This window comes from Oryctolagus cuniculus, chromosome 13 (assembly GCF_051225735.1).
Source record: "Oryctolagus cuniculus isolate XC-2025 breed Fujian yellow rabbit chromosome 13, ASM5122573v1, whole genome shotgun sequence".
NCBI lineage: Eukaryota > Metazoa > Chordata > Mammalia > Lagomorpha > Leporidae > Oryctolagus > Oryctolagus cuniculus.
In genome coordinates this window covers 66,788,601-66,814,181 of record NC_142879.1, presented here as the reverse complement: position 1 = coordinate 66,814,181, position 25,581 = coordinate 66,788,601, and the positions used below count along the sequence as shown (strand labels likewise).

The 25,581-nt window shown below is 42.9% G+C and overlaps 1 protein-coding gene across 3 annotated transcripts in view; it reads right to left on the bottom strand.

Moving 5' to 3' along the window:
• SCCPDH (saccharopine dehydrogenase (putative)) overlaps nucleotides 1–25,581 on the bottom strand; it is a 64,147-nt gene that overhangs the window by 4,250 nt on the left and 34,316 nt on the right. For all 3 annotated transcript variants that reach the window (XR_011381547.2, XM_089311687.1, XM_002717629.5), the window contains 8 exons: nucleotides 22,297–22,377; nucleotides 17,971–18,100; nucleotides 9,851–9,900; nucleotides 4,688–4,818; nucleotides 3,833–3,950; nucleotides 2,635–2,754; nucleotides 2,490–2,546; nucleotides 301–412 (listed from right to left, as the gene is read on the bottom strand). Coding sequence is in view for 2 of the 3 variants with exons in the window: in XM_089311687.1 (XP_089167813.1) it covers nucleotides 301–412; nucleotides 2,490–2,546; nucleotides 2,635–2,754; nucleotides 3,833–3,950; nucleotides 4,688–4,818; nucleotides 9,851–9,900; nucleotides 17,971–18,100; nucleotides 22,297–22,377 (799 nt within the window). In the remaining variant the exon portion in view is untranslated. The remainder of the gene's footprint in view (nucleotides 1–300; nucleotides 413–2,489; nucleotides 2,547–2,634; nucleotides 2,755–3,832; nucleotides 3,951–4,687; nucleotides 4,819–9,850; nucleotides 9,901–17,970; nucleotides 18,101–22,296; nucleotides 22,378–25,581) is intronic.

Below are 25,581 nucleotides of genomic sequence, written 5' to 3'. Positions count from 1 at the left end.
CTGCTATGGCCTGGGAAAGCAGTGGAAGATAGCCAAGTCCTTGGGCCCCTGCACCCACATGGGAGACTTAGAGGAGGCTCCTGGCTCTGGGTCGGTGATGCTCCGGCCGTTGCAGTCATCTGAGGAGTGAACCAGCAGATGGAAGACCCCCTTCCCCCCGCCTCTCCTTCTCTGTGTAACTCTAACTTTCAAATAAATAAATAAATATTTTTTAAAAAAGAATACACTTTAATAGCATACCACTTTATAGGTTAAGACAATGTAAAAATCCCAAGTAGTAGTAAGTCAAATGCAAAATACCTGGTCCCTTCACCTGAGTACAAATTCTGACATTTGGTTTGTTCTCATCAGGACTAAGGCCTTGGCTGTATCCTTGACCAAAGAATGTCATTGTAAACGATGAACCATCAATCTGTGAAAAAGAAAGCAAAGGGATTGTTTTTAAATATGTCAGTTCCTCCTTGAACACAGCACAACTTAGGATTCTACTTCAGCAATCAATGTTTTATCTGCCAGAATATCTTACCCTCCTTTAAGCGTGGTAGAAAAATTAATTAAGCTGTAAGTTTTGGTGACTGGTATGATGTTGAGGGGAGGGGACGGGTGAAGACCAGGGATGAGAGAAAGGGAACTCTCTGGGCACGGCAGGAAGAATGGCAGCACCACGAGTACACGTGGTTTCAGAGAGCAACTGGAGGTGGTTTCCATGGGATGGTGGACATAGAAAATCTAGTTTTAGACGCTGTCGAAGGTGGCAAGACACAAACAGCCAGCAAGTAATGGAAATATGGGCCTGGGCACATCAATGTAATTGCCCCACTTAGAGATGTAAAACTTTCATTCAAAGGTTAAATTCCAGAGGACTTACCAAGCAGCTTTAATAATCACTCAATTTGGGAATAAGGCAATAATCCAGTTATGATTAACAAATGTTTGGGGGAGAGAAGTTCAGAGTTTGAGAAACTGGTTCCAAGTCACTGTGGGATGCACTTCTGACACAGCAGGCGGTTGTGCAGGCCTGGAGACAGGAACGTGCCTGCTAACAGCACTGCTGCATCTCCAGGGAGAAGACCGAGTCCCAGGCAAACCACCTTGAAGGAGGGGCAAGGAGATGAGGGTGGAGCACAGCAAGCGGGGAGAAGGACACAGGACACGTCCCAGTGGTCACCTCAGACGTAGGGGAGCAAGCACTCAACCACCCCCGGAAGGGCAATAATCAGTAGGGTCAAAGGTAACAGAGCACATGAGGACCACAGAGTGTTCAACGTATTTAGCAACTGTAAGGTCGATGGAGACAATCAAAGTCGAAGAAGGGTCCAGCGCTCTTTTTCAGGTAAGGGAAGACACTTGGCATTTTACAGGCTTAGGGAAAAGAACGCACAGAGAAGTAGGAGGTAGAATTGAGGGGATGTTACCTGAGGAAGCCAGCAGGAAATCTGATCAAAACTAGCAGTCCTGGCTAAGGTGCAGGCTAGCTGGAATCTAGGGTCCACCACCCTAGCTACGTGAACGTGGGCACCGTCCTCTCCCTATTTCCTCAGCTGTAGAAGGGGATGCGCACACTACCTTTGCCTCAGTGGCTGCTGAGGACTGAGTGGAGGCAGGCGGCCCAGTGCTGCAACACAGTCAATGCTTACGCTGTCGAGAGCACAGGTGGAGAGGTTAGCCCTGCACAGAGGAACACTCCTCCCACAGAGGAGGAAGAGGGGAAGATGGAGCAGCGACAGGGCTGGGCTAGGAACCTGAGGGGTGCACAACAGATGCTCTCGGTTCTTTCAGTGAAGCAGCAGTTGGGATTGTAGGCAGACAGAGAAGAGGGTTGGAACCAGGCAGATTCAGACGAACGTCATTCAGAGGAGATGGAGGCAAGACTAAGGAAAAGTCAAAGACCCAGCGAGTGATACTACAGTTGCACTGCTGAGGGAAACATGGATCCACGGTGCTACCATCCACTGTGCAGGGGGCCAGGAGCAGAGGAAAGGAAGGCTAATGACCCATGGCCTGGCTCAGGCTGCAAGGCAAACAGCAGAAAATGGGGCAGTCCTGGTGTTCAAGATATTGGGTACATGGTGATTCACTTTATCTACCACAGAACCCAGGGTACACCAAACAAGGGAAACCTAGGGGCCGAGAAAGCAAAAAGAAGCGATGACAGGAAAAAAAAGGAGGAGTAAAAACTTTTGAGATCTCTATGAAGTAAAGAGAACATAATTTCTGAAGACTGATGGCCAAGCCGTCGTCCCAGCTTGGAGGATCCTGGGCAGGATTTTCAGCCTCTCTGTGCCTCCGTTTCCTCATCTGCATGATGGAAATAATACCCACATCCAACAGGTGTTTGAAAAGATTAAGTAATCTAATTTACACACAGAACTTCAAGGAGCGTCTGAAATATGTTGTGTCCCATCAAGTCTTACGTGTTAGTGTCACTGCACTGAGGAAAATAAAGAAAAACACTATTTAGGAAATTTGGAGTTGAAGAAAAGGATTACCTGTTTCTGTGTTGGACCTTGTTTTGAAAAATAACCGAAGGAGAAGAGCCACGGGAACTAGAGGAAACAAACAAACCCTCAGTGACATTCTGGAAAACTCAAGGAAAATACATCTAAAGATCTGATTTCAAAAAACCACACTTACTTTTATGAGAAGTTGCCTTCCAATGCCAAACCTCACAAAGAATAAAAAGAAGAGCCCTGCAAACATCAGCTTAATAACAGAGGAGATGCCACCCACAGTTACATAAGCAGCGTACTGGACCTGGGTGAGAATATCAAAACGTTACTCTCTGCATTTCAGACCAAGTAACACAAGCGTGCTGGCTGTTTACAACTGCTCTCAGAAACCAGACAGGGATGAACTATTTTTTTAAAGAAATTTGTTACAAATGATAGCTTCCCACACTGGAACACAAAAGTCCTCACAATCCCTAGCATATCTGACTTCAGTACCAACACCTTACAAAATGTGGACTCCATTTCCAACCTCCTGTGAGAAAATGTCTCCACTTCGACACCTGGGATCAGTTCTGGCTGAGGCCTCAGCAGTGGGAGCAGTGATTTCCCCCATGGGGAAGAGGAGGACGGCACTCCAGAAGAAGCAAGCAGAGGACACAGTGTCCCAGACACCTCCATGAGCAGCAGAAATGGGTGTACTAGCAGCTGAAACATTCAACACAGGGATCGCCGGTGTTTATGACACTAGCATTTCCCGTATTCAATTCACTGCCACTGTGTCACATTAAAAACAATTCGAGCCGGCGCCGCGGCTCACTAGGCTAATCCTCTGCCTTGCGGCGCCAGCACACCGGGTTCTAGTCCCGGTCGGGGCACCAGATTCTGTCCCGGTTGCCCCTCTTCCAGGCCAGCTCTCTGCTGTGGCCAGGGAGTGCAGTGGAGGATGGCCCAAGTCCTTGGGCCCTGCACCCCACGGGAGACCAGGAGAAGCACCTGGCTCCTGCCTTCAGATCAGTACGGTGCGCCAGCCACAGCGCGCCGGCAGCGGCGGCCATTGGAGGGTGAACCAACGGCAAAGGAAGACCTTTCTCTCTGTCTCTCTCTCTCACTGTCCACTCTGCCTGTCAAAAAAACAAAAACAAAAACAAAAACAAAAAAAACACACAATTCGGTGGGCCAGATTTGAATCATGAGACAAAACTATTACCAGCCCCCCCAAAACGCAAAATGCTCAACCATACCTATTCTATTTCCAGAAGTGGAAATATGCATTAATTAACTCTTTTTTTGCTTTATAAGCATAAAAGTCCTACATTAATTGAAAGGGGAACTGTTACAAACACAGAATGCGCTTTATTAATACATAAGCCGTATTTACTTACTGGTGATTCTTCTAAAATTTCATGCAGGTAACGCTGAGTCCGCCTCACAACAGACATATCAGATCCGAAGAAAGGAATGGAATATGTGCTGAGTTCCCTACAGTAAGAAACTGGCCACCTGCAAAACAGACCTGTGAGTATTCTGCATTTTCTCCAGCTACAGTGACTACAACTTCAGCTGGTAAGTCTTTTGATAAAAATTAGTAACTTTTCTTGAAGCAATTCATAACAAAGAAGACGGCAGATCTACTTTTAATTAAAATGTATTCCAGTGATTCTTCTTTTTACTCCACATTTAGATCCCAACAAGCGACAGATGGAACAGTGTAGTAGTCTTCCCACCATGGACACATAACAAATTCAGCATAGCTATGTTTTTAGCTATCTTTTATACCATCCGTTTCCAAAGCAGTGATTTAAGAAAATACTCATTTAACAGCCAATCCTAATGTAGCAACTACTGAAGTTCTCACATTATAACTGCAATTAATGAGACTGACTAATGAACCTGTTAGGATCATATTACACTTAATGGTTTTACTGCATAAAACTTAGCAGACATTTAATGGTGATACTAATAGTGAAAACTCATCACACAAATTCACTTCTCCCCTATGGCTCAAAAGCATGATATCTGAAGTACTCAAATCTACTACAAAATAGTCTCCAACCTCTCTTTAGAAGCATACTTCATCAATAGCAACTAATAATAATCCACTTAGAACTGATATGTTAAAGAATGGATTTTGGGGAGGGAAATTATGGGGGGCGGGAAGCCATTGTAATCCATTAACTGTACTTTGGAAATTTATATTTACTAAATAAAAAAAAAGAATGGATTTTGAGTTAATATACCTTTTTTTCAATTTTGGACCAACAAGTGGGACTGGTTTCACATTTGATGCATTTCGTAGTTTTCTCAAATTATTCTGATCTCCAAAACCATAAACTGCTGACTGCCAGGTAGCATCGTGAATGCACAACCCCTAATAAAATAGTTCAAGAGTTACAGAAACATGACTTTCACCTTTACTAGACAACTCCAAGTAACGTTTACTTGTTTCAAACACCATTTCTCCTACATTTGAGCAAGATTTAATAATCAAGAAGAATTTTCATAACCAGCTGAGCAGCAGTAACACTCATTAGCTCCACTACATTATTTACCCCAACCTAAGTCCTTTCTTTTTCCCTTTCACCATTATTTATGATCTTTCTAATAAGTATTTTAGTTTCATTTTTACTCACATAGATGACCAATTCCCACAAAATTAGCCATATTAATCTTACCTCTATTCTATGCTGATTCCTCAGTACCTCAAGATGTGTTCATGAGCACATTTATGATATAGCACACCATCCACAGATATATCCATCCCATTATACCCAGTTTCCCAACACCTCTTATTCTAATCCCAAGCTGTACACCTGTCTTCTTGAAGTTTTGTTAAAATTTTAAAAAAAGAAAGTTCATTCATATTTAATTTCTTTGATCGATTTCTTTTTCATACTGTAGCTAGGATACAATATTTAGTATATGCTTGATCTTAAACAGTTATTTTTCATCTCTTTCCTGAGACTCTTAGTTCTTAGAACCTTCCATTGGTTCTAGCACAATGACTGGCACCTTCCCCATCTATTACCTCTGACTCCACTAGGAAATGAGTGGCAGAAAGGAGACCACAGAAGAGGATATAACCCCACAGTGCTGGCCTTTCTCTACCCAACTGCTAAGTGGCCCTTTTATTTTCTTGGACTAATTTTTAAGAAATTATTTATGTATTTATTTAATTAATTAGACAGGCAGAGAGATAAAGATCTCCCATTCAAATGCCCACAACAGCTCAGGCTAGGCCAGGCCTAAGTCAGGAGCCAAAATCCTGGACTCAGTTGGGGACTCCTGTCTGGGTGGCACGGACCCAAGCATTTGAGCCATCACCTAGTGCCTCCAGGATGTGTATTAGCAGGAAACTGGATTGGAAGCAGAGTGAGGAGTTGAAATGATGCACTCTGATATGAGATGCTGGTTTCTCAAGAACTGTCTTAACTGCTGTGCCAAACCACCCCACCCCCCGCATTTATACTGTGATGTGCATAACTGTATTATGTCCTTCCTTCTTGTTATTTAACTTGTTTAAATAAACGATGTCATTTAGGGAGATTCAAAACTCTAGTGTAGCTCTGCAGGTACACTATCCAACATGGCAGCCACCATATAGCATCTGTGGAACATTTCCATCACTGTGGGAAGATCTACTGGACAGCGCTGCTCTAGAATTTATGATTTCAGTCCTCTGAAAGTCGCTGAGTCTTGCTTTAGGGCCCAGCATATAGCCGATGTTCAATTTTTCACTGTAAAAATAAATAAGCTTAAGGAAAAAGTATGATAAGGAGTGCTACAGTGCCGAGGGATGCCCCAGAATCAACAGCAAATTTCCACTGACTCCCCTCTGTGAAATTACGGCTCTGTATTTTGCTTCAAGGCGAGCTGCAGTGAAATGAGTCCTCTTATTAATAATCATACTTAACGTTTACAGAGCAATTACTAACTGCCAAGTACTGTTCCGATTCACACTAATTGATTAATTTAATCCTAATAGCACCAAAAGAAGTAGACACAAATTATGATCTCCTTTTCAACTGGAAGGAAATGAGGCACTTGGAGGACAGGTAAACAGGCCCACAGAAACATCACTCGGAGCCAGGGAATCCAGTTCCCAAACCTGCGCTCTTGACCACTCTGACCTAGACTCCCGACTCGGATCTACAGGAATCACCCCTCTGTGGTTCTTCTGCTACTTCTAGTAAAAGGAAGAGATAATCATCTGTTCTACTTCCTCTTTCCAACAGCATCTCCTGCTGCTCTCTCAAAGGAGGCCTCTCCAGCTCTACCAATTTTCTCACTTTCTCCAGGGAGTGGGCAGTCAGTTATCTGGCAGTCTTCTGTGTATTCCCAAGAGCCCCTTACCCTCTATTATGCTGATAAAGTCTTTACTATTGGAACTTTTACCATGTTGTTCAAATGGTCCCCCTGCAAGGCCCATGACCCAGACCTGGGCATTCTGATTAGTCCATTATCCTGGGTCACACTGATTGGCTGACCTTCCCTATCACTGATATGCAAACCCTGGTAGCTCTTGTCAGGAACCACAAACCTTAAGGCAATATAGACTTGGAGCTTCTAGTGCTTTCCCTGCCCTGTGGAGCTTCTATACATAGAAAAACATAAAAAAAAAAAAAAAAAAAAAAACACAAGAAGGGGGGAAAAAAAAGAAAAACAAAACAGAGTTCTGATAGTTTTCATTGGAATGTCTAGATCCAGCCATGCTTTTTATTTGCAGACATTTGGTCACACAAATCAAATAATTCCTTTTAGGTTTAAATGGTGTTGACCTGAGTTCCAAGCATGTCTTTCTCATACTTGTTTCTGAATCTTTGCTGAGGTTGCTGCTGCCTCTGACCTTCCAAAAGTGACTGCTTTTTCAGTCATTTAAGACCTCCATGAGGCATCTCAAATTACATGGGATAAGCATCATTTTGGTTTTTTTCTGGTATTCTGGTACACAGTCAGTATAAACACAAGTTTTACTGTTTTTTTAAAGAGGCACAAGGAAAGGGGGGGGGGGGACGAGGAGAAGAGAGACAGACAGACAGACAGAAGGCTGACATAGACAGCTCCCATCTGCTGCTTCACTCTCCAGACATCTGCAACAGCTAGGGCTAGGTAGGTGTCAGAGCTAGGAGATGGGAGCCCAACCCAGGTCTCTCTCCCACATGGGTGACAGGAACCCAGTCACTTGAGCCATCACTGCTGCCTCCTTGGGTCTGCACTGGCAGGAAGCTGAAATCAAGTGCTAGAGCTAGGAGTCAAATCTAAGCACTAGAAGGTGGGTGCCTTAACTGTTAGGCTAAACACCTCCCTTTTTCACAACTTTCTAGGTTAATTAATCTGAACCCACAATCCAGACAAACACAGTCATTGCTTTTTTTTTTTTTTTTTTTTTTTTGACAGGCAGAGTGGACAGTGAGAGAGAGAGACAGAGACAAAGGTCTTCCTTTTGCTGTTGGTTCACCCTCCAATGGCCGCCATGGCTGGCGCGCTGTGGCTGGCGTACCGCGCTGATCTGAGGCCAGGAGCCAGGTGCTTCTCCTGGTCTCCCATGGGGTGCAGGGCCCAAGCACTTGGGCCATCCTCCACTGCCTTCCCGGGCCACAGCAGAGAGCTGGCGTGGAAGAGGGGCAACCGGGACAGAATCCAGCGCCCCGACCAGGACTAGAACCCGGTGTGCCGGCACCGCTAGGTGGGGGATTAGCCCATTGAACCGCGGCGCCGGCCAGTCATTGCTCTTACAAACATATTCCACACCCTCCCATCCTTCTGTCTTTGTTACAGTACAGGTTTAATTGCCTTATTGAAATGCCTAGGATCATAAATATTCCAGATTTTGGCTATTTTTGGATTTTGGAATATCTGTGTACGTTTCATTGGCTGAACAAACAAAATCCAAAATGCTTCAAAATCTGAAATGTTTTGAGTGCTGACAAGGTGTTCACAATGTTTTAGGTTTCATATTTTCAGGTTAGGAATGCCCAATCTGCATTTCCTCTTCGCTCACATTGCCACAGCACCAGCCCTTGAAATTTGGTCCATATACCAGTTGCTCCACAAAGTTCTTGATGCCTGGCCTTCCAACCAAATGTATGTTCTGTTCCACTGTCAGAATCCTACAGTATTCCTTGCACCTGATCTCTATTTTTTTTTTAAGATTGATTTATTTATTTGAAAGGCAGAGTTACAGAGAGGCAGAGGCAGAAAGAGAGAGAGAGAGAGAAGTCTTCTATCCACTGGTTCACTTCCCAGATGGCCAAAATGGCTGGAGCTGAACCCATCCGAAGCCAGGAGCCAGGAGCTTCTTCTGGGTCTCCCATGCAGGTGCAGGGGCCCAAGGACTTGGGCCATCTCCTGCTGCTTTTCCATGCCAAAGCAGAGAGCTGGATAATAAGTGGAGCAGCCAGGACTTGAACCGGTGCCCATATGGAATGCTGGCAGTGCAGGTGCTGAAGTACCTGGGTTCCTGCCACACCCACATGGAACATCTGGGCTCCCAGCTTTGGACAGGCCCAACTCTGGTTATTTTGGGCATTTGGGGAGTGAACTAGCAGAAGTTCTCTCTTTTTGTCTCTCTTTCAAATAAATAGATTAAAAACTAAAAAACAATTAAATATGGTCCTTTCCCAGAAATGCAACTATCTCATGTTCCCAAATAGACTATAAATACAGTAAGACTAGATTTACCTCATATATTTCTTTGACAGTACAACAGTATCCAACTCCAAGTTGGGCACTTAATAATAACACACTTTTTGTACTTTGATGATCACTTTCCTGGCTCACAACATTTATTATTCAACAACCACAGATGCTTTTGTATTGGGATCAAGGTAAATTACTCTAATATAGTGAATTGTGCAGTTATTTAAAAATAATAAATTATATTTGAAGGTGCTGGAGTTGTGGCACAGAGGGTGAAGCTGCCACTTGCAACACTGGTATCCTGTATTGGAAGCCTGGGTTCAAGTCCTGGCTGTTCTGCTTCCAATCCAGCTTCCTGCTAACACACTTGGGAATGTAGCAGATGATGACCATGTACTCGGGCCCCTGCCACCATACGGGATGCATGATGAGTTCCTGGCTCCCAGCTTTGGAGTAGCCTAGACCTAGCTGTTTCACGCATTTGGCAAGTGCACTAGCAGATGGAAGATCTCTCTGTTTCTGTCACTCTGCCTTTCAAATAAATACATCATTTAAAAAAAAACAAAACTGTATTTTAGGTTAAAGTAAATCTTCCCTTAAAAAATTAATTTTAGGCTAAAGTAATTTGATTTAAAATTAAATAATATCCACACACTAAAATTATAAACACATAAAAAACTTATAAGTCTTTTTAAAGAGACACTATTTCCAAAATGTTTTCATTATGGACTTGAAAAAACAATTTGACAAACAGAAAAACTAACCTCAGGTCCTGAATGAATAGTCAGGAAACTTTCCACAGCAGTCAAAGTACCTAAAAGAGTAGGACAAGGGTAAAAGTAGAATAAAATAAAAATATTTAGTTATAAGTAATAATGAACTGTTACTATTCATTCAGGGACTACTTTCACTAAGCCTACAGCTGATACAGTTGGAAAATCTATAGAGATAACAGTTACAGTTTTGTGATATTATTGATTCAGACCTAAGAAGCAGCTAAAGGGGCGACCACCCAGCCTAAGAGTTAGGACTCCAGTTAAGACACCTGCACCCTACACTGCACTGCCCTGGGTTGACTCCTGGCTCTGGCTCCTCACTCCAGCTCTCTGGGAAAACAGACTGCGGAGGCACTGGTGATGGTTCACATTCCCACCACCCATGTGAGGGATTTGGACCGAGTTCTCAGCTCCCAGCCACTGAGGGTGTTTGGAGAGTGAACCGGCATACGGCAGCCCTTGACTACTCAAATAAATAAGTAAAACAGGGGGTGGGGGGTGGGGAGGTGGAAGCAGCTAAGGCCAGGTAAACTGTCAGAAAGAAGAGTTTAGCATAAACTAACTGCTAGCACTGACACAATCTTTTCTAGTATTTTAAGTGCCAACATATTACCCTGAATAAGGTAACAACTTAACTCACACATCAGGATGTAGTTCTCAAAATCAGATATATGAGAATTCTTGTGATTTCAAACACGATAACATGATAGCTTACAATGAACATGCAGAAAAACCATTAAAAACACCCTTTGTGACACGACGGCTTATATAAAAAAATAGGAGCAATCAATTATATTAACCATGATGACTAAGGCATAGGTACAGTGATTAATTATTTTAGCTTTGCAAGAACAGTAAGGCAAAAGAAAAATATAACAGGCTAATTCTCAAAATTTGACCAAATGAAATATTTCCATTTCTTAACACTGTTGCTAGTTTGAATTCCAAGAGATAATTAAAACATGAAGCCTTTCTGAGCAATAACAGCCGAGCACATCATCCGCAAAGATGGTGCAGCAGGAAACGACGGCGCCTGTCAGACCACTCAGAGAAACTGAGAAGCGATCATGAAAGCTAACTCGCTGCAGACGATTCTGAGGGTTGCCTACAAGAAATTCACCTCAACAGTAAAGACATAGCCAAGACATTGCTTGAGATGCCCACAGCCCATCTCAGAGTAACTGGATTAGAGCCCTGCCTCCACTCCTGAATCCTACTTCTGCTAATGCATGCTCTGGAAGGCAGCAGGAGGTGGCTTAAGATCAAGGGTGGGAATGCCTGGCCCACAGGCCTTACGTGGTCTGGCCCTATCAAGGCAACCACAGGCAGGACTCAAAATTCAATAAATCTATGGCAGACTAACCTTTAAGTTGATAATTTTGTATGGCCTTCACATGATGTTATAAATATCCAAATGGCCTTTGGCACGAAAAAGGTTCCCCACTCCTGGTGATGCACTTGGGTTCCTGCTACCCATATGAGAGACCCAGACCTGGTACCTGGCTTCAGCCTGCCCTAGCCCTGGCTGCCGTGGGTATTTGAGGAGTGAACCAGCAACTGGGAGGTTTCCCTCTCTTATTCTCAAATAAAAAATAAATCAATTTATTATAAAAAGTTATACAAACAATACAAAGACTGAAATTAAAGATATGGAAAAAGATATATCATGCAAATAAAAATCAAAATAAGGAGTTTTGGCAGATAAAAGACATTAAGTCAAAGATTGTAAATAGAGGCAAAGATCATCACCATATATTAATAAAGGTATCAATCAACAAGAATAAATAATAGTTGTAAATAAATAAATGCATTCACTACTGGAGCACCCAATTTTATAAAACAAATAATTTTTAATCTAAAGGAAGAGAAAGATTTTAATACAGTAATAGATGGGGACTTCAATACCTACTTTCATCAGTGGACAGACCCTCCTAACAAACAAGCCAAAAACCCAGAAATAACAGTTAAACTAAACTATACCAAATGAATGTAACAGGTATTACAGAATATTTCATCCAACAGCTGTAAAATTCACATTCTTCTCAACAGCACACGGAAAATTCTCCAGGATAGAACACAAAACAAGTCTCAACAAATCCAAAAAAGCCAAAATCATATCATGTTATCTTCTCCAACCACAGTAGAATCAAAGCAGCAATCAAACAAGAGAATTTTAGAAATTATACAAATACATAGAAACTAAACAGCATACTCCTGAACTACCACTAAGTCAATGAAGACATCATAAGGAAAATATAAAAGTCTATTGAAAGAAATGAAAACAGAAACAGAGCATACCACAACTGACAGGATATAGCAAAAGCAGTTCTAACAGGGAATTTTATAGCAATAGGTGCTTATGTCACAAAAGCAAGTTTCAAATAAACAACATAATAATGCAACTCAATGAACTAGAAAGCAAACAAAATAACCCAGTCAGTAGAATGAAAGAAGTAACAAAGATCAGAAAGAACAAACAAAATGGAAATTGAAGAAAAAAAAAAAAAACAAAAGCAAAACATCAATGAAACAAAGAGCTGGTTTCTTGAAAAGATAAACAAAAAGTAACTCAAAATCAGAGATGAAAAATAAGATATTACAACTTATACATCAGAAAAAATCATTAAAAACTATTATAAACAACTATATACTAACAAATTGGAAATCGTAAAGGAAGGAATAAATTTCTGGACACATATAACCCACCAAAATTGAGCCAGAAGGACACTGAAAATCCTAACAGGCTAACAATAAGTAGCAATATTCAATCAGTGATAAAACAGCTCCAAATAAAGAAGAACCGTGGGACAGGCATTGTGGCACAAAGGGTTAGGTTGCAGTACTGAAAGTCTTAGCTCAATGAGGAAAGAGAAACAACTAAAAACAACATCCAATTAAGAAAAAAGTCAAATTAGCCATTTGTAGGCAACATTATTTTATATATTAAAAATCCAAAGACTCCCCCAAGAAAACCTGTTAGAACTCATCACAGAGTGAGTAAAGTTGCAGGATTCAAAATAAGCAATTTAAAAAAATCAGCTGCTTTGCCATACACCAATAAAGAAACTGCTAAGAAAACAGGCAATCTTATTCACAATAGCTTACAAAAATAAAATGCCTAGGAATACATTTAACTACAGAAGTGAATGATCTCTATACTAAGAACTACAAAATATGAGGACCGGCACTGTGGTGCAGCGGGTTAAATCTCTGGCCTACGGGCCAGCATCCCATATGGGCACCAGTTTGAGTCCAGTCTGCTTCACTTCTGATCCAACTCTCATATGGCCTGGGAAGGCAGTGGAAGATGGCCTAAGTTCTTGGGTCCCTGCACCCCATGGGAGACCCAGAAGAAGCTCTTGGCTCCTGGCTTTTGATCAGCTCAGGTCTGACCATTGTGGCCATTTGGAGAGTGAACCAGCCGATGGAAGATCCCTGTCTCTTTCTCTGTCTCTACCTCTCTGTAACTCTTTCAAATAAATAAAGTAAATCTTTAAAAAAAAATACAAAACACAGATGAAAGAAACTGAAAAGGATACACACACAACAAAAATGGGAAAACAGGGCTATTGCTGTGGCACAGCGCATTAAAGTCCTGGCTGCAGCGCCAGCATCCCATATGGGCACTGGTTTCATTCCTGGCTGCCCCCATTTCCAATCCAGCTCCCTGCTAGTACACCTGGGAAAGCAGCAGAGGATGGCCCAAGTCCTTGGGCCCCTGCACCCATGTGGGAGACCTGGATGAAGCTCCCGGCTCCTTGCTTTGGATAGGCTCAGGTCCAGCTATTGCGGCCATTTGGGGAGTGAACCAGTGGATGGGAGACCTCTCTCTCTCTCTCTCTCTTTCTCTGTTTCTCCTTGTGACTCTTTCAAATAAATAAAATAAACCTTTAAAAAAAAATGGGAAAACACCCCATGTTCACAGGTTGGAAAAACATTGTTAAAAAGTTCATATATCAAAAGCAACCCTGAGATCCAATGTGATTCCTACCAAAATACAAATGACATTTTTCAGAGAACAGAAAAACAATCACAGAATTCACACTGAAGCACAAAAGACACTGAATAGCCAAAGCAATCCTGAGCAAAAACAATGAAGCTGGAGGCATTGTAATACCTGACCTCAAAGCATAATACAAGGGCTGGTGCTGTGGTATAGCAGGTAAAACCGCCAGCTGCAGTGCTGACATCCTGTATGGGTGCCAGTTTGAGTCCTGGCTGCTCCACTTCCAATCCAGCTCTGTGCTATGGCCTAGGGAAGCAGCAGAAGATGGCACAAGTCCCTAGGCCCCTGCACCTGGAAGATCTCTCTCTGTGTGTCTTTCCCTGTCTGTCTCTCCCTCTCTCTAACTCTGTCTTCCAAATAAAATAAAATAAATCTTAAAAAAAATTACACAAAGGCTACAAATCAATCTTTTGAAACTACAAGTAAAAAGAAAATACTATATAAAATTTTACTAAATATCCAGTAGCATGTAAAAGAATGATATGTCAGGATCCAGAGTTTAGAAAGTTAATTACTCGTCACATCAGAAGATAAGCAGTGAAAAATTGTATGTCCATTTAATTATATGATTTGAAAATTCACATCACTTACTGTTTTCATTTTTAGGAATTCAGGAATACTTTGTTATATAATAAATAACAAAAAGCAATAGTAGACATTCTACAAGTGAAACAATGGACTCACTCCCATTGAAAAGAGGAAAGTGAATTTAAAAATATTTTAACCTTCTAATCCATGCACCTACTACATCCCCATTTTAAAGACTGAAGTTTACAAATTTCCTTCATAACAAGCCTATGCATTTCTTTTTTCATTAACATATGCTCACTGACACACAGTAATTGTGTATATTTATCAGCTACAGTGTGCCATTTCAGTACACATACATAATTACATCAGGGTAACTGACACATCTGCCATCCCTGACATTTGTCTTTTGTTTGCAATGGGAACATTCACATCCACCCCGTACCCACTTACCATCCTCTTCCTCCCTGCCGGCATCCCTTCTGGGCTCTGGTAGTCACTGTTCTATTCTCTTGTTCTTTGAAATCAAATTTTTGGCTTTCACATATAAGTGAAAACTTGAAATATTTGTCTTTCTGCGCCTGACTTGTTTCACTTAATAAAACATCCTCCAGTGCCACCCATGTTACTATGAGTGACAGAATTTCATTCTCTTTTATGGCTGGGTAATAATCCATTGTGGACATATGCGTATATTGTCTGCCATATTTCTTTTTTTTAAGGATTGCTTTTTTAAACATTTATTTTACGTTCTTATTTTCTTATTTACTTGCTTACTTGTTGATTATTCACTTATTCACCTAAACTTGTTAAAACAGATTTATTTATTTATTTGAAAGGCAGAGTTATAGAGAGGCAGAAGCAGAGACAGAAACAGAGACAGACAGAGACAGAGATACATCTTCCATCTGTTGGTTCACTCCCCAAATGGCTGGAGCTGGGCCAATCTGAAGCCAGGAGCCCAGGGCTTCTTCTAGGTCTTCCACGTGGGTGCAGGGGCCCAAGCACTTGGGCTACCTTCTACTGCTTTTCCAGGCCATAGCAGAGAGCTGGATCGGAAGTGGAGCAGCTGGGACTCGAAAAAGGGCCCATATGGGATGCCGGCACTGCAGGTCGACATAGCAGTTTGACCTGCTATGCCACAGCACTGGCCCTACCATATTTCTTTTCAACAATTCATCCAATAGTAGGATTAGTATTGTGAAAAATGCTGCAGTTAATGAAATTTGTTGTTTGTTGCTGTTTAATAGTTTGAGTTTGTTCTATATTCTAAAGTTTAGTCCCTTGCTGAATGGACAGTTTGCCAAATCTTTTCTCCCATTCTGTAAGCTGTCTCTTCATTATGTTGTTTGATGTAATTCCATTTGTTACTTTTTGCTTTTCTTCCGTGTACTTTTGGGTCATTTCCAAAATACGTGCCCAGAATGAAGTGTCTTCCCTTGTCTTCTAGTAGTTTTGTAATTTGAGGTCTTAAATCTGTTTTGAGTTGATTTTCGTATGTGGTAAAAGGAGTCTAGTTTCTTTCTTTGGCATATGGGTAGGCAGTCTCCCCAGCAACATTCATGGAAGAGGTTTTACTTTCTCCAGTGTATGTTCTTGCGCATTTGTGGAAAATCAGTTGACTGTAAATATGTGTATTTTTTTTATTAGGTATTTATTTATTTTTTAAAAGTAGTCCTAGGGAAGTGCAATTTTTTTTTTAATTTATTGGACAGGCAGAGTTAGACAGTGAGAGAGAGAAACAGAGAGAAAGGTCTTCCCTCCACTGGTTCACCCCCCAAATGGCCATCATGGCTGGAGCTATGCCAATCTGAAGCCAGGAGCCAGGTGCTTCTTCCTGGTCTCCCACGCAGGTGCAGGGACCCAAGCACCTGGGCCATCCTTCACTGCCTTCCCGGGCCACAGCAGAGAGCTGGACCAGAGGAGGAGCAACTGGGACTAGAACCCGGTGCCCATATGGGATGCCAGCGCCACAGGCGTAGGATTAACCAAGTGTGCCACGGCACTGGCCCCAAATATGTGTATTTTTTTCTACATTATCCATTCTTTTCCATTGGTCTAGTTTTATGTAAGTGCCATGTTATCGTGGTTATTGTAACTTTGTATTATTTTTTTAAAAGATTTATTTATTTATTTGAAAGGCAGAGTTACAGAGAGGCAAAGGCAAAGAAAGAGAGAAAGTCTTCTATCCGCTGGTTAACTCTCCAAATGGACACAACAGTCAGAGTTGGGCCAATCCGAAGCCAGGAGCCAGGAGTTTCTTCCAGGTCTCCCAAGCAGGTACAGGGGCCCAAAGACTTGGGCCATCTGCTGCTGCCTTCACAGGCCATAGCAGATCTGGGCTGGAAGTGGAGCAGCTGGGACTTGAACCAGCACACATAAGGGATGCCAGCATTGCAGGCAGTGGCTTTACCCAAACACTACCACGCTGGCCCCTCGTAGTTAACTTTTAATATAAAATGGAACACTTTCATCTTTTTTACCTCAAGAACAATTTATAGGGCACTGGAATTACATTTCAGGTCATCTTCTAAATGGATACTTTATAAAATATATGACATATTTAAATTGAATTGTTAAAATATTCCTGACTTTATCCATTCTTAAATAACCATCTCTATTTTATAAGTGGGATAAAAAAAAGATTCCAAATTCTGTGTTCAATACTTTATAGCTTTTACAGTTCAAAATTAAAAACTAGGGCCAGTGTTACAGCATAACGGGTTAAGCTGCCACCTGTGACATCAGCATCCCATATGGGCACTGGTTTAAGTCCTGGCTACTTCACTTCTGACCCAGCTCCTTGCTAATGCCCCAGGGAAAGAAGCAGAGGATGGCCCAAGTGCTTGGGTCCCTGAATCCATGTGGGAGACCCAGATGAAGCTTAGTTGAAAGACCTCTTTCTCTCTCTCTCTCTCTCTCTCTCCCCCAGCCCTGGCAGTTGGAAAATCTCTCTCGCTCTTTCTCTCCCTTTCTGTAACTCAGCCTCTCAAATAAATACATCCAGCTTCCTGATAACGCACCTGGAAGGCACTGGAAGCTGGCTCAAGTATTTGGGCTGTTACCCCTGTGAGAGACCAGCATGGCTTTCCAGCCTCCTGGCTTCAGCCTAGCCCAAACATAACTGCCACAGCCATTTGTGAACTAATGGATGGAAGAGATCTCTTTTGCTCTCTCTCATTCTCTCTCGGTCACTTTGCCTTTCAAAGAAACAAATAAATAAATCTTAAAATAAAAATGCTTTAAAAATAAATAAATAAAATGTGAATCCCTAAACAAGTTCGAATTTAAAATGGCTGCCAATTTTTTTCAGTAATTTTATAGCTCTAATCATAACTAAAATGAAATAGTGGATAATTTCTCATTTTAGAACACTTGTCCAGCTACCCATGCCTCAATAATAGTGTCAGTAACATTTTATCAAGTATAGCTATACTATGAAGAAAATACATGTTTTAGTATTACTCATTTATCATTATGTTTCTTTTCCTAACTAGATTTAAGGTTCATCACAATACAAACACAAAGCCCTCCTACTGTTAAATTCAATTACCGTTTATGGATTAATAATTACCGTTCATTTTATTTCTGGTATAAATTACTCCCAGATCCGCTGGAATGGAGTCAAAGCCACTGCTTCCAATGATATAAACGCCTTTTTCTGCAGCTTTCTCATGATACTTCCAATGCATTAGTTCTAGAAACTGAAAAACCCAAAGCAGGAATCTGAATCAGAGCCATACAGAAACATCCAGACCAAAGTTAAAGAACTTATCTCTAAAGACAAAGCAATTAAACTGGAAATGCTAATCAATATGGCCCTGCAGCACAATATGAACTCTGTTTTCCATTTATTCAACAAATATTGACAGAATACCTAAAATGTGCAAGGTGGTACAGGAGATAGACTGATGATCTAATGACACAATTACTTTTTTGAATGACTTTTAAATGTAAAAGCCCTAGCCATTATAAAAAATTAAATACAGAAAACCACAAAGAAAGCAAAAAAATGACCTCAGTGGCATTATCAGATGAACACCATTGCAGACCCAAGTCTACAGACAGGAAAGCAACAGATGACAGATGACAGGGGAATGACGTCTGTTCAAATCACTTCCTTGTTTTTAAAAATTATTTCTTAGAAGTTTTACAGAAAAACTGAATAGTTCACAATTGCCATGTATCCTGAAACCCAGTTTTCCACACTGACACCTTTTATACATTAGTATTTATTACAATTAATGAAACAAGATGTATATAATATTACTAACTAAAGCTCATGCTTTATTCAGATTTCCTTAACTTGTACCTAATGTCCTTTTTTTGTTCCAGGGTCCGGTCCTGGATACCACATTACATTTAGTTGTGTCTCCTTAGGTTTCTCATGGCCGTAACAGTTTCTCACACTTTCTTCCTATTTTTGGTATCTTGACAGCTTTGAGGAGTCCTGGTCAGGAATATTTATGTCTTATTTTTCTAATGATTAAGCTGGGATTAACAGTTTTGGGAAAGAAGACCAAAGAGGTAAGACCCCATTCTTGGCCAGCGCCGCAGCTCACTAGGCTAATCCTCCACCTTGTGGCGCTGGCACACCGGGTTCTAGTCCCAGTCAGGGCGCCGGATTCTGTCCTGGTTGCCCCTCTTCCAGGCCAGCTCTCTGCTGTGGCCAGGGAGTGCAGTGGAGGATGGCCCAAGTGCTTGGGCCCTGCACCCCATGGGAGACCAGGATAAGTACCTGGCTCCTGCCATCGGATCAGCGCGGTGCGCCGGCCGCAGCGTGCCGGCCGCGGCGGCCATTGGAGGGTGAACCAACGGCAAAGGAAGACCTTTCTCTCTGTCTCTCTCTCTCTCACTGTCCACTCTGCCTGTCAAAAAAAAAAAAAAAAAAAAAAAAAAAAAAAAGGCCCCATTCTCCCCACATCATGTCAAGGCTACATCCTGACAATACAATCTACAGTGTTGATGCTGACCCTGAACACCTGGTGTGCTGGCTTTCTCCACTGTAAAGTTATGCCGCTCCTTCCTGAGGGAAGACAAGCTACATAAATTATTCTTCTATATAGGAGATGTATCTCTTCTCATAACCCCTCACTTTAATTGGGTTATTTGTATCTCTTTCCTTTTTTTAAGGTTTATTTATTTGAAAGAGTTACAGGCAGAGATGGAGAGAGAGAGAGATCTTCCATCTGCTGGTTCACTCCCCAGATGGCTGCATTGGCCAGTCACAATCTAGGAGCTTCATCCAAGTCTCCCACATGGTTAGCAGGGGCCCAAACATTTGGGTCATCCTCTGCTGCTCTTCCTGGGCCATTAGCAATGAGCTGGATCAGAAGCAGAACAGCCAGGACATGAACAGGTGCCCATCTGGAGTGCCAGTGTCACAAGCAGTGGTTTTACCCACTATGCCACAAAGCCAACACCAGTTATTTGTATTTCTAATATTGACCTATCAGGCAGATGTCTGGCCCAGTGGACAAGATCCACATCCTATATCAGAGTGCTTGGGTTTGAGTACTTCTCTGCTCCCAATTCCAGCTTCCTCCTAATACAGATCCTGAGAGGCAGCAGGTAGATGACTCAAGTACTTGTTTTTTGTTTTTTTTTGTCCAGGATTATTTAATTACTTATATGAGAGGAAGATTTACAGAGGGAGGAAGAGACACAGAGAAAGGGCTTCCACCTGCTGGTTCACTACCCAAATGGCCACAATGGCTGGAGCTGAGTCGATCCAAATCCAGGAGCCAGGAGCTTCTTCTGGGACTCTCACATAGGTGCAGAGGTCCAAGTACTCGGGCCATCCTCCACTGCTTTCTCGGGCCAAGTACTTGAGTCCCTACTGTGCAGGCAGAAAGGCAAAACTGAGTTCCCAGCTCCTAGCTGCAGCCTGGCCCAAGCAGTGACTTAATTGCTGTACTAAACATTCACCATGACTTAAACCTTCTTAAACTTTAATTTCCATCTACAAAAAAGGAAGGTAGGGAGGACCGGCATTGTGGTGCAGTGAGCTAAGCTGCTGCCTGCAACGCCAGCATCCCATATCAGAGCCCCGGTCTGAGTCTGAGCTGCTCTGTTTCCATTCCAGCTACCGGCTAAATCTCCTGGGAAAGCTGTAGAGGATGGTGCAAGTGCTTCAGCCTCTGCCCTACCCATGGGAGATGTGGACTGAGTTCCAGGGTTCTGTCTTTGCCTAGGCCAGCACTGGTTATTGCCAGCATCTGGAGAGTGAACAAGTAGATGGAAAAATCTCTGTCTCCATCTCTCTAGCTGCCTTTCAAATAAATAAAAATAAATAAAAGGGGGTTGGTTCTGTGGCATAGTGGGTGAAGCTGCCGCCTGCCATGTTGGGATCCCATATAAGCACCAGTTCGAGTCCCCGCTGCTCCACTCTACTTCCAAACTAGCTCTCTGCTACGGCCTGGGAAAGCAGAAGATGGCCCAAGTCCTTGGGCCCCTGCACCCGCATGGGAGACTCAGAAGAAGTTCCTGGTTCCTGGCTTTAGGTCAGCCCAGCTCCAGCCATTGTGGCCATCTAGGGAGTGAACCAGCAGATGAAAGACTTTCTCTCTGCCTCTGACTCTCTGTAACTCTGTCTTTCAAATAAATAAATAAATCTTTAAAAATAAATAAATAAAGGTAACTTTTTAAAAATGAGAATAAGATGATTTCTCATTATAGGACGTTTCAGAAACATTACATAAAATAGTTAGCAAGATGTAGGGAGTATGTTAACCTTTCTTTTTTTTTTTTTGACAGGCAGAGTGGACAGTGAGAGAGAGGGACAGAGAGAAAGGTCTTCCTTTGCCGTTGGTTCACCCTCCAATGGCCGCCGCTGCCGCCGCGCTGCGGGCCGGCGCACCGCGCTGATCCGATGGCAGGAGCCAGGAGCCAGGTGCTTTTTCCTGGTCTCCCATGGGGTGCAGGGCCCAAGCACTTGGGCCATCCTCCACTGCACTCCCTGGCCACAGCAGAGAGCTGGCCTGGAAGAGGGGCAACCAGGACAGAATCCGGCGCCCCGACCGGGACTAGAACCCGGTGTGCCGGCGCCACTAGGCGGAGGATTAGCCTAGTGAGCCACGGCGCCGGCCTGGGAGTATGTTAACCTTACAATAAATGTGAACACTTAAATTTCTAAGTTACTGAGATTTTACAATTACTTTTCTGTAACGACGTAAAGGTGCCTGATTTTTAAAAAGGGAATTCATAGTGGAAAGTTGTAAACGTGAGATTTTGAGAATTACACATAGCACACTATTTTAACTTCATTTACCACATATAATAGCCATAAAAATCAACACATTCCCTAAACCGAGGACCTAAAGCAAATGAGGTTGTGAGGAAGAAAAAAAGTCAAGAAAACTGAGGCTGAGACCTTATCATCAGTGGCCTCCTTCAAGCTAGCAAAGACCATCTCTATTTTTTTTTTTTTTTTTTTTTGGACAGGCAGAGTGGACAGTGAGAGAGAGAGACAGAGAGAAAGGTCTTCCTTTTTGCCGTTGGTTCACCCTCCAATGGCCGCCACGGCTGGCGCGCTGCAGCCGGCACACGGCGGCCGGCGCACCGCACTGATCCGATGGCAGGAGCCAGGTGCTTCTCCTGGTCTCCCATGGGGTGCAGGGCCAAGCACTTGGGCCATCCTCCACTGCACTCCCCAGCCACAGCAGAGAGTTGGCCTGGAAGAGGGGCAACCGGGACAGAATCCGGCGCCCCGACCGGGACTAGAACCCGGTGTGCCGGCGCCACTAGGCAGAGGATTAGCCTAGTGAGCCGCGGCGCCAGCTTCAAAGACCATCTCTAACCAGAAAAACATTCTGCACAGCTGCACCAGACAGTCTCCACTTCATTACACAGAAAAATCAACGCTTCAAATTCTGGGCTTTCTCCTTCTCATTTTACATACCTGAGGTTCTCCACAGATGTCAATACAGCTAGTTCCATTTTCAACACACGCTTTTACAACAGGTTCTCCATAAAATCGATACTGAGAGAATAAAGAAAACCAAAAGGTTACTCTTACTTGCCAAGTTTAAATAAATGAAATGACCATTTAACCTTGGGAGCACAGTTCTGGATATCATTTGAGTACAGGCTGCTCCCTTCTGATCCAGTTCCCTGCTAACTTGAAAGGAGCAGAAGACGGTCCAAGTACTTGGGCTCCTGTCACCCACATGGAAGACCCTGGTGGAGTTTTAGACTGCTGGCTTTGGTCTGGTCCAGCCACAATGGTTGTAAGCCATTTGAGGAGTGACCAGTAGTTGCAAGATTCTCTCTGTAACACTGCCTTTCAAATAAATAAATCTGGAGAAAAAAAAAAAAGTCACAGAAAACCTGGAGTGGACGTTTGGCCTAGAGGTTAGGACACCACCAGGATACCTGTATTCCATTTGAAAGCGCCCAGGCTCAAGTACTGGCTTTACTCTTTTTTTTTTTTTAAAGACTTATTTTATTTATTTAAAAGACAGAGTTACAGAGAAAGGTAGAGATAGAGAGAAAGTTCTTTCATCCACTGGTTCACTCCCTAGATGGCCGCAACGGTCAGAGCTGTGGCAATCTGAAGCCAGGAGCCAGGAGCTTCTTCTGCATCTCCCACGCGGGTGCAGGGGCCCAAGAGAGCAAGACCCAAGTGCACACCCTGCATCCATCATCTACCAGCTATACAAATTTACAAATGACTTACACAAACTACTAGACCAACAAAATATAGAGCAATCTTATTTCTAGTATATGTATGAGATTACAAAAGCAGCCAAAGCATCTTTTTCTTTCTATACCCAATGAGTCATCTTAGATAATCCTGTGGAGTTTCTTCTCTACTTCCTAGTACATGCTTCTAACTGTAAGCTGGGGTGGTGGGGGAGAAAGACCAAAAATGTTAACAGGCACAGGCACTGTGGATCACAGCATGCTAAGCTGCTGCTTGGGCTTCTCAAATCCTGTATTGGAGTGCCTGGTCTCGCACACAGGCTCTGGAGCCAGGCCAGACTTAAAGCCAGGCTGTGCACTTGGTATGATCTTGGTGATCCTGGGCAAGTCACTTTATCCCAGTAAGCTTCAGTCTGTTCATCAGAAAGATGGGGAAAACAACAGCACCTATCTCCCTGAGCTGCTGTGAGGATGCAGTACGAGCACAGAGAGCTTGGCACGGTCAGGTTTTTGCCTTGTTGGTTAGGACTATAGGCATCGCTCACCACACAATTCTCAGGTTAGTAACCTGCAAGCTTTCTTTTTCTTTTGTATTTATTTATTTATTGTTAAGTCCATAGGAATGCATGCAGTCTTACAGTTACAAACTTCACACATTTCATAATTATAACTTTAGGAACATGGTGATTCTTCCCACCATGCCGGCCCTCCCACCCACCTTTCTCCTCCCTCTCTTATTCCCACCCTTATTTTTTACTAAGATCTGTTTTCAATTAACTTCATACACATATGATTAAGTCTACGCTATTCTTGCACTCCACCCATCCTGTAACTCAGCAAGTTGTATCAAACCACTCCTTTCCCTCTACACAGACAAACGTTAGTTCAGACCCTGTCATTTCTCATCAAATTAACTACAAATAACGCTTACGGTTCACTGCAGTCAATCTCCCTTTATCTCAAAAGAAATACCTAACTGTTACTCTAAGTTAAAAGCATGATGTTGCTTTTCCACCAGCCCCACCTTTTCAACTACTCTTAAAATCCTTGATTAGCTCTCCAGTGCCTATGTAACATCTAAACTTCTTAGCAAGTCACAAAAAGTCTTCAAGTAACATGTCATACAACAGGCCCTTACTAACCATGTTTCAATAGTTCTAAGCTTACTATCATTCCCTAACATGCTGCATCTCCACAGTGTGTTTGTTTCTACCTGGAACTCCTCTCCCATTCCATGGCTGCCTGGCTGACTGCCAAGTCCTCCAGCTCAGCCCAACAGCCTCAGGTCCCCTTTTATCTCGGCTGGTGAGCCACAGCCCTCCAGTTAGTCAGCACATCTGCAAGTACTGGCAAGCTGCAGTAAGTATTCATAAGCTTTTAAAAATATTAGTAGTTCCTTCTGGAAAGAGCACGCATTTTCCTATCTGCTACAGTGCACCCACTCGTTACACTGTACTTTGTTACACCTGGGCCACTGTCTCCTTTGGAGAATCTGAGGCCGAGACTTCCCACTAGATTACTGCAGTTACAGAGGGACAAGTTCTCTACTTAGTACTACATGTTTGCAGACGCTGGCAATGTCAGAGTAGCAATACTTTATTTCAGAGGAGACATGTCTCCCTTGTGGAGCCAATTAGCTTACAGGTCAAAACAGCAGTTCCGCTCTCGGGCTCCACCTTCTCACCCAGTGGTCTCTCAAGAAGGTACACTTGCCCCAAGGGGTACCCTGAGATTGGGAGTAAATACTAGAGCTTTTATCTATGCTAATTTTTATAGAAGACACAAATTAAAAGGTGAAGTTCTACTCACAGTTAACATACGGACTGTCCACAACACACTGGCCGAGTCAAGGACCCATTAGGCGCCCTAAGGGGCATGGGAGAGTCCCACACAGAGAGGGCCACAGTGACACCCTCATTTTGCCAATCACTCATTATTCAGCTTAGGTTGAAATATGTGTGGTCACATGTGACCAATGGAAAAGTTTCTAATATTTGAGTTCTGAGTCATTTACATGGAGGGAGATAAAAATTCCAACCGTAGAGACCAAGTTACAGCTGGGAGACAAGAGGAAAATGAGCAGATGATGATCTAGAAGCCATGTGAAGAAAGGAGAAAGTGATGGACAAGATGAAAAAGCAGAGATTTAATATCAGAACTGAGAAGTGAATATCTGGCAGGATGGGATCTTCACAGAGTAATCCCATGAGAGCAGGGAGGAGAAAAGCCTGACAAGAATACTGTAAGACAGAATACATGGAGAGGAAGCAGAGACCATGAGGGTAATGCACATTCTTTCAAGGAGCTTTGCTAAAAAGGGGGCACAAAAATGGAGTATTTGGTGGGGTAAAATGGAACCCACAGAAATTTTTTTTAAGATTTATTTATTTATTTGAAAGGCAGACTTACAGACAGGCAGAGGCAGAGAGAGAGAGGTCTTCCATCCGCTGGTTGGCCGCAACAGTTGGAGCTGTGCGGATTCGAAACCAAGAGCCAGGAGTTTCCTCCGGGTCTCCCACGTGAGTGCAGGGACCAAGCACTT